This window comes from Anolis sagrei, chromosome 2 (assembly GCF_037176765.1).
Source record: "Anolis sagrei isolate rAnoSag1 chromosome 2, rAnoSag1.mat, whole genome shotgun sequence".
Classification (NCBI taxonomy): Eukaryota; Metazoa; Chordata; class Lepidosauria; order Squamata; family Dactyloidae; genus Anolis; species Anolis sagrei.
The window spans coordinates 20,410,154-20,419,307 of record NC_090022.1 but is presented as its reverse complement, the minus strand read 5'-3'; the positions used below and the strand labels follow the sequence as shown (position 1 = coordinate 20,419,307).

The 9,154-nt window shown below is 41.2% G+C and overlaps 1 protein-coding gene across 3 annotated transcripts in view; it reads right to left on the bottom strand.

Annotated features, from left to right (window-relative positions):
* LOC132765201 (zinc finger protein RFP-like) overlaps window positions 1-9,154 on the bottom strand; it is a 63,511-nt gene that overhangs the window by 29,340 nt on the left and 25,017 nt on the right. Inside the window, exon 7 of one of the 3 annotated variants that reach the window (XM_067463324.1) lies at window positions 6,382-8,629. The exons of 1 other annotated variant lie outside the window; for it this stretch is intronic. In XM_067463324.1, coding sequence (XP_067319425.1) covers window positions 8,002-8,629 — 628 coding nt within the window. In that variant the 3' untranslated portion in view covers window positions 6,382-8,001. Of the gene's footprint in view, window positions 1-6,381; window positions 8,630-9,154 lie in introns of those variants that run through there. One more of the 3 variants, XM_067463326.1, reaches the window with a different exon arrangement.

Genomic DNA, 9,154 nt, shown 5'->3' with positions numbered 1-9,154 from the left:
GGGGGAGGAAATCCAGGTGCAAGCAAAGCCACCGGAAGGAGAGGCAGAAGCAAAATAATGTGTACATGTGAAGTCAAAGGTAACCCCCCTTCCCCGGATGGTTCAAAAATCAGGGAATTCATAGTTTTGCCAAGGACACCAGGCTGGAATGACCCCATAATCCCCTATCTCTCCTGCATGTGGGAACCTAAGGCTTTTTCCATGCCTCCACATGGCAATACCCCTGTGACTCAAACTAGCATCTGACCAATATTGGCCATTTATTGATCAATTGGATTCCTTTTTCATGAATGAAACTCCTGTTTTATGAATGGACTCCAACTTCTCAGTGCTCCCATTGACTCCAGTGTGCTCCCCATGGACTCTTATGGACTTATCTAGGACTTTTACACACTTTTCCCAAACCTCATGAACTTTTATGATATTTCACTGATCTATGTGAACCTTTGGTGGAGGGAGGGATGCCAGGGCTCCCTTTGGTCTTGCATGATTTATCTCTTATGAATTCCTTGTTTGTTCCCCTTTCCCCATACCATTGTATGTGTATATGAAATATGAAGGAAAAGCCACTGTTTTCAAAATCCAGTAACTTGCCTGGCTCAGGAAGTCCCCTCATGCTTCCTGAGCTATTAAACCCCTAGCAAAAGGTTTCACCAAGCCCATTTGCAAGGACAATAAAACAAATGGTTCTTATCAACCAGATCTCAGAGGGCAAAAGGCTAGTCCATCTGGAGATAAAACCTCTGGGCATCTTGATCCACCAACACAAAGGGTGCCACCCTACCTGCGGAGGATCAGGGCTCCCAACTGCCTCTTTTTCATTGTGGGAATCCAGTTGGCCAATGCCAATCATAAATCCCATCAATTGACCATATCCTGGACGGAAGGACAACAAAAGATCTGGCCCCTGAGCCAGACAAAAAATGTATTTTCAAGAAAGTCAAGACCTGGGCAGCTTGAGGGATAAAAAAAAGCAATTGCTGAGCCATTTTGCACACATTACTCATTTAAACCAGTCAACTGGACATCATTGTTTCCCTGTTGCCCGCCTCCCTTCCACCCCATTGGCTGAGAGACCAAAGCAGGATTCAGGCTGCCATTGGCTCTCCTGCTGGCTTGCTGACATCACAGCCAATCATAACAAAGCCAGCTAAGAAGGGGGGGGAGGGGGGTGCATGGGAACTTTTCCTATAAATATTGTATATCTCCACCCAATGGGCATGTCGGCTCCTGGGCAAATGATTGCAGTTTGACATCCACTCCAGCTAGAATGAAATAAACATCTCCAGACATAGTTTTCTAAGATCTACAGAGACACTCGCTGGAACGCCTCAGCAAGCGAGAGTCCAAAAGTGGCAGGCTCAAACCCAGAACCTCAACCAATGGCTGATACCAAATGAGAGACTCCCCCCCCCCCCCCCGGGCACACAGAGGACTGGGCAACTTGGAAGGCACTGAACAGACTGTGCTCTGGCACCACGAGATGCAGAGCCAACCTTCAGAAATGGGGCTACAAAGTGGAATCCTCGACATGCGAGTGCGGAGAGGAGCAAACCACAGACCACCTGCTGCAATGCACCCTGAGCCCTGCCACATGCACAAGGGAGGACCTTCTTTGCAGCAACACCAGAGGCACTCCAAGTGGCCAGATACTGGTCAAAGGACATCTAATCAACTACCAAACTCACACATTTTGTATTTTCTCTGTTTGTTTGCTTTGTTCTGTTAGAAATGCCCTGACACGAGAAATAAAAAAATATTGTCGAAGGCTTTCATGGCCGGAATCACTCAGTTCTTGTGGGTTTTTTCGGGCTATATGGCCATGTTCTAGAGGCATTTCTCCTGACGTTTCGCCTGCATCTATGGCAAGCATCCTCAGAGGTCTGTTGGAATTAGGACAATGGGTTTATATATCTGTGGAATGGCTGGGGTGGGGCAAGGAGCTCTTCCCTGCTGCAGTGAGGTGTGAATGTTTAGCTAATCACCTTCATTAGCATTTGAAGGCCTGCCTGAACCTGGGAAAATATGTTGCTGGGAGGTGTTAATCTGTGCCTGGTTTCTTCCTCTCTGTTGTTTAGCTGTTATAATTTTAGAGTTCTTTAATACTGGTAGCCAGATTTTGTTCATTTTCATGGTCTCTTCCTTTCTGTTGAAATTGTCCACATGCTTGTGGATTTCAATGGCTTCTCTGTGTAGTCTGAATGGTGGTTGTTTGTGTGGTCCAGCATTTCTGTGTTCTCAAATAATATGCTGTGTCCAGGCTGGTTCATCAGGTGCTCTGCTATGGCTGACTTCTCTGGTTGAAGTAGTCTGCAGTGCCTTTCATGTTCCTTGATGCGTGTTTGGGCAATGCTGCGTTTGGTGGTCCCTATGTAGACTTGTCCACAGCTGCATGGTATACGGTAGACTCCTGCAGAGGTGAGAGGATCCCTCTTGTCCTTTGCTGAACGTAGCATTTGTTGGATTTTCTTGGTGGGTTTGTAGATTGTTTGTATGTTGTGTTTACAAACCCACCAAGAAAATCCAACAAATGCTACGTTCAGCAGATCAAGCAATGTCACTACTGGAGTGGGAAACTCCCGTCTTGTTCCTGGTTCATGCTCTAAGCTCAAGGCCCAAGATTCCTTGTCAAGTTTTGCTTCCTGCTTGAAGGATTTACATTCATGCCCTTGTTTTAGTCCTTGTTTTCTGGATTAATGTTCAAGTTTTAACTCTTGTTTTTGGATTTACCTTTTGCCTATGGGACTTGCTTTCTATATGCACACTTGGATTTTTATTCTATTATCTGCTTAAAGTGCCTTTGGCCCTTTCTTCTGTGTGTTTTATCAATAAACTGTTTATTTCCAAGTCTGGTTTCCTGGTGAGTACTTTGAGCAAGGTGAACTCCTGCTGAGGTGCAACATAAACCTCTTTATCTGTCTAGTCATGACCTATTTTCAAAACAATGGATATACATTGTACATATTGATCTCTGAGGAATACTGCCTCCAAATTTAATTGGGTCAATTGAAATTGTTACAATATAACAAATAAAAGAAAGGATTGTATCAAAAAGTACCCCAGCACTGGCGGGTGCTGCTGGGCTCCTCCGCATTTCCAACATTTATTACAAATATTTTTTGAGAATTTTGCCAGTTTGCATGGTGTTAGATACCACATGACTGTTTTTTATACAATGCAAATAAAATGAAAGCTGATCAGTTTTGTTAGTCTTAGTGCAGAAATGCGGTTCGAAGCAAACTAGACTATTTTTAGGACCCAGTAGAGAATGACTCCACTTTAAATCCGGTTGCTGCCTCCTGCAGAATTTCTGGGGTTTGTAGTTTAAGGAGGAGCTTTTAACAGCCTAATTAAACTACAAACTCCAGAATTCTGGAGACAGAAAAAAGTGATTTTTTCTCTCTAGTGTGATGATGTGTAGGAGAGCATTGTGAGGAGGACGTAAACCAAATCAGCCTCTTTATAGAAGAAAAAGGTATCACTTTCCTCCCAAGGGCTGACCCCACCATCCAGAACATTTTTTTTTTTTGCTTGAAGGCTACTTCACAATTCTATGCACAGAAATATTTAACCTGAACACTCTGTGTCAATTTACAGCAACCCCATGAACGGTACAGAGTTTTCTTGTAGGGCTGGGCAACCACCCTACAAGAAAAATTTGTTTCTAAACTTGATTAGTTTTTTGGGGAGTTTTGCATTTCGATTTTTAAAAGAATTCTGAAATTTTTCTTTTAAAAAGTTTGATATTTACAAAATTTCGGAAATTACGAAACAATTACGAATCGATTCGTTAATGGCGGACGCGACCGCGCAATATGCTAAAAAAACTCCAAATGGGACAGGGGGAAGTTCTGAAGCTTCCCTCTCCCTCTGTTGTTGACTGTTGGTGTAATATTTATAATTTTTTTTCACTGATTAAACAAACAACAACTATAAAACTTGACCCAGACATGCGGAAATAATAACGAAACGATTTCGAAACGATAACGAAACGATTTCGAAACGATAATGAAACGAATACAAAACAAATCCGAAACAATTACGAAACGAATTGAAAAATTCGTTTTGATTTTTAGTTGCTCCTGAATGGTTCGTTATCGCTTCATTATCAAAAAATAACGAATTTTTAACGAATTACGAAATTAACGAACAAAACCGCCCAGCCCTACTTTCTTGGGCAAATGTGATGTTGATGATGATTACCATAACTAGAACCTTGAGATTTATCATGTGCAGCCAAGTACAAAAATGGTGGTTTGGGGAACAGAATATATTCCAGCCTTTATACATAATGTCTTGGGTGTATATGCTCATGTGACCAACTTTCACCCATAAATTTAAAATTAATTTTTTGCTCTTTCAGTGGCCTGATGTCAATCCAGTAAATGAAATGGATAGTATTGAGCAAAAGCTGAAGGTGAAAAGAACTGCCAGACTACCCCTCCTTAGGGGTAAAGGTTTTCCCCGGACATTTTGTCCAGTCATGTCTGACTCTGGGGGTTGGTGCTCATCTCCAATTCTTAGCCAAATAGCCAGTGTTGTCCGTAGACATCTCCAAGGTCATGTGGCCTGCATGACTGCATGGAGCGCTGTTACCTTCCCGCCAGAGCAGTACCTATTGATCTACTCACATTTGCTTGTTTTTGAACTGCTAGGTTGGCAGAAGCTGGGCTAACAGCAGGAGCTCATGCCACTCCCTAGATTTGAACCTGTGATCTTTTGGTCAGCAAGTTCGGCAGCTCAGCGCTTTAACCTACTGCGCCTCCTTAGACCAGCACATACATGAATCTGAAGTATGTTAGTGAAAGAGAAAAATAAGGGGCACATTCATTATGCATGGTGCTCCATGCAGTCATGCTGGCCACATGACCTTGCAGCTGTCTACAGGCAACGCAGGCGAAATGGAGATGAACACCACCCTCCAGAGTTGGACCCAAGTGGACTTAATGTCAGGAGAAACCTTGACCTCATTTTGAAGAAGTTGAATTAGACTGATCACCAGCACCATCTACTGTCTAATAATGGAAGATCTAGTACTCCCCCCCCCCCTTGTTTGTGTTGTCTACTTTTAAGTTATTTCCAATTTATAATGATGTGGAATGATCAGGGGATATTCTGTGGCAGAGAGTATGTGAATTGCTAGTGAGCATTTCATGCTGATTAGGGATTTGGACCCTAATCTCCAGAGTCCAACACTGAAACCACTATATTCCTTGATTTATTACCCAGAAGAAATAGATCTCGGCTGACTCAACAATGTAAAAAATTCTGCACAGAATTTCTTTATCAGGAGATGGAGCTTCTTGATTGCTTTTGAAGCTACTAGTTCCTGTTGCCTACTTAATATCATTTTGAGAATCCTTCTTAAACCTGCTAGTTTCTTTCTTCCCCAGAAATTATCTGTCTGTATGCTGAGAAGACCTCTCTATGCAACCAAGCCCCAAGCTGCCCGGGTCTTTAGCCAGCAACATTAACTTCTTCTGTTCCCCTCCCTGATAGCGGTTATAAATGCCTGCCTGGGTGGTATGCCCATCACTTTGGGGGTGAAACAGGGACAAGTTTTCTTTTAAGGAAGATGCTGGTAGAGCTGTTGCTGTGATTAGTGGTATTGTGTGAGCTCAACAAAGTTTTATCTTCTCTACACTCTGTTTCAATTATGACATCCCCACCTTAAAGTGCTAAACGATAGTAGTTAGTTGGTTTTAACATTTTGCTTCTTTTCTCTATTTTGCCAAATTATTACTGTTTGTGTCCTTGGATTTCTGACATTACTTTGTTTACCCTTGGCTAATATTCTGTAACCTAAGACAAGTGGCTGAATATATCACTTGAAAGAACCTTTGGGAGATGGTGGCAGGGTATAGAAATAAAGTTATTATTTATTATTTATTTCAATTACTTATACCCCGCCCTTCTCACCCCCGAGGGGGGACTCAGGGCGGCTTACAAACAACGGCACATTATTATTATTATTATTATTATTATTATTATTATTATTATCATCATCATCATCACAACAAGATGAGTCCACAGCAAGCAAGATCATTCTGCTGGCTGTTGTATTGGCTCACACATCAAGCACTTCCCAAGTGTCTAGGACTGTGTGATGTATCGACGAATAATGCATGCAGATCCCAGTAAGATGGCCTTTTGCAGATTGTAATTTTGTCAGTGCTGATTGTGTTTAAGTGCAGGCCAAGGTCTTTAGGCACTGCACCCAGTGTGCCGATCACCACTGGGACCACCTTTACTGGCTTGTGCTAGAGTCTTTCCAGTTCAGTCTTTGAATCCTTGTATCATGTCAGCTTTTCCAGTTGTTTCTCTTCAATTATTATTCTTATTATCTCTACAAATACTACTATCAAAAAACCAAGAAAAAGGTAGCATCCAATACATTTATTGTGTGAGCTACTGTCCATGTCAAAGGGATTACAATTTACAGAACATTCAACATAAAAAGTACAAGAGATAGTAGCCCAAATTATTACCAAACTCATATAAAGAATAAGAGCATTTCAACATAAAGATGAAGTTGATACTTTGGGCAATCTGTGGCAGCTTTATGCAGATCTCTTTTTATATTCTGTTTTTCAGACAAAGCAAAAAGTACTATGTGTTACATAACCATTGAAACCACCAGAAGGAAAATGAAGCCACAAGAGAGATCCTACTCCTATGTGTCAGCAAAGGTTTCAGAATTGTTTTCTCTGGGATCACTACACAGGGGATGTATTTACATGTGATGCACAATGGCTTTCATCTGAGCTACAGGTGTTTTTGGGACATCTCACCTTTGGAGAGTAATCTCCTCTGACACCTCCTCTACTCACATTACACCACTCAGAATCAACACTTCATCACTATATGCATATCATTAAAGAAACTAAGAATGACCTAAAGGTATGTCAGGATTTGTTGAGAAGTGTTAATAAGGTTTCTCTCTGGCAAGAGCTGCTGTATATAAGCATGAACCTGCAAGTTCATCAGATGCATTAGGTAGCACTGAGTTTGGGGGTACATTTCATAGGCCATTAGTATGCCTATTGATGGCTGTCAGCCTGAGTGAAGTTGGGCATAGCTTCTGATTTGGATCGTTATCCCATCTTACGGACAGTTGCCATGTAGCATGCGATATTTGCAAACAAGCATGTCTAGTTTGGTGAGATGATTATGCAATGGTGAACATGGTTAATCAATACTTTCTTTAATAAACATAGAAACAAGCATTTTAGATATCTAAAGCTACCAAAACTACATGTTGTCCACAACTATTAAAAACCTCTACAAACTTCCCACAAACTCTCTGTCAGATGGTTATTATCTCTAATTTGTTTACCCTCTTTACACAATAATGTAACCACACTTCTCCTTAAAGCAGAACTCTGATTCATAAATCCTATAGTAGATCAAGGACTCCATCACTGCTGTGAAAAAGTGATGAATAGGACCCAATCTTTCTCAAAGTTAAAGATTTCTCCTTAATCAGCAAAGGTGATTTCTCTATCTCAGCTATTTCACATATGTTCATTAGCCATTCTTCTTGTATTGGGATAAATGGTTGCTTCAATCTCTAAGTATATATAATTCTTGCAGCAGTTGTCATATATTATAGCATTTGCCCAAATGGGTCATGTATTTCGTTTCACCAGTTTGTACTAGTGCAGTTTGTAACAGTGCAGTTTGCAGCAGGCTACAAACAATGACATTTGAAGTGGGTCATATATGAGTCCTCTTTCCAAAAGAACTATGGGTTCTTGGGGAAAGAAGTTAAATCAGGAAAGCGGCAACTTGATGTGACTATGAAAAAGTTGCCAACTAACCCCAAGCCCATACTCATTCCACATTCTCTTAGAGAGATTCGTGGATTGGAACAGAGGAGAAAACAGATGGGGGGGAAGTTATTATGGGAACAATGAGAGTTAAGCTTCACTACCCTACCCCACTTCATAGGAGCTTGGCGTAATCCAAATTGAGGTTTCCTGCTTTCTCGCCAATATCATCTCATTTTCCCACACTGACCCAGGAGGAGATTGGCTCATCAGAAAATGAAGCATTGTTGAAAGAGCAAATCATATCAGAATCATCTGTAAAAATCACTGAACTGTTTTCATAGTCCAGGATCACACGGATATTCTTTTTTCTATCCTTGTTCAAATCAGGATTTGTGTAAGAGACAGGTTGGAGTTTTGTATTTTTAAAGGGCCATGGTCCTAGAGATAGTTTAGGAGAGGTGAATGCAGTCCATTTATATATACCATTTTCAGAATAAAGGCATATAGCCCAGTTCCCTTCTTTCACACTTTGATAATATGGGAACCTTGGCACGCCTTGAAACCAGTATCCTTCTTGCACCCCTTGATCATGGCTATTCCTTAAGGACTCTTTGGCCACCCCTACAGCCCAGAATGTTGCATTCTCCATTTCTACCTCCCAGGAATGACACCCTGAGGTTATTTTTTCAAATCCCATAGTATAAGACAAGCAAGACAACTTGAAATCTTCAGAAGGAGCCCGAAAGGTCCAGGTAGGCATTAAACTTGCCAGTTTACTATATGTTGTGACTTGTACATCATTTCCTGGAAAATGCTCCACGACCAGTGAGAGAATTTTCATGTCCTTGCAGATATTGCTGTAAGAAGAAGGAAAAGTTGAGAAAACGAGTGTAGGGTGTGTTTAGATAGTGGCAGGGTCAACTACAGTCTACCTCCTTGTGTTACATTGTTCTGCATGAGAAAGTGGAGGCATGAAAAAATATGGTTTTCCTTTAGTAGAAATCAGAGTGTCGTTCATCAGAAAATCATGCTTCACTGATTTTCTGATAAATGACTTTATTTAAAAGATTTTTAAACTAATCTAGGAAATAGTTTTCACGACTATGGGGGAACTATGATTATATAAAACCAAAATCCACTAAAATTCCCCAAGGTAATTTAATCAAACTAAAATGGAATAAACATGGGAGGAGGAGAGAAAGAAGCAAAAGAATTGTGTAGTTTTTGTGGGCTGACCAACTGATATAAATGTCTGTCCATAGAGGCTCTACTGCATGTGTCTAATGAAGCAAAGTGGGGGCAAGTATACATTGGTTGGTAAAGCAGGGTCAATCCAGCACAGAAATGCCAATTGAGAACAGCTGCAATAGGGTTAGTGGAAA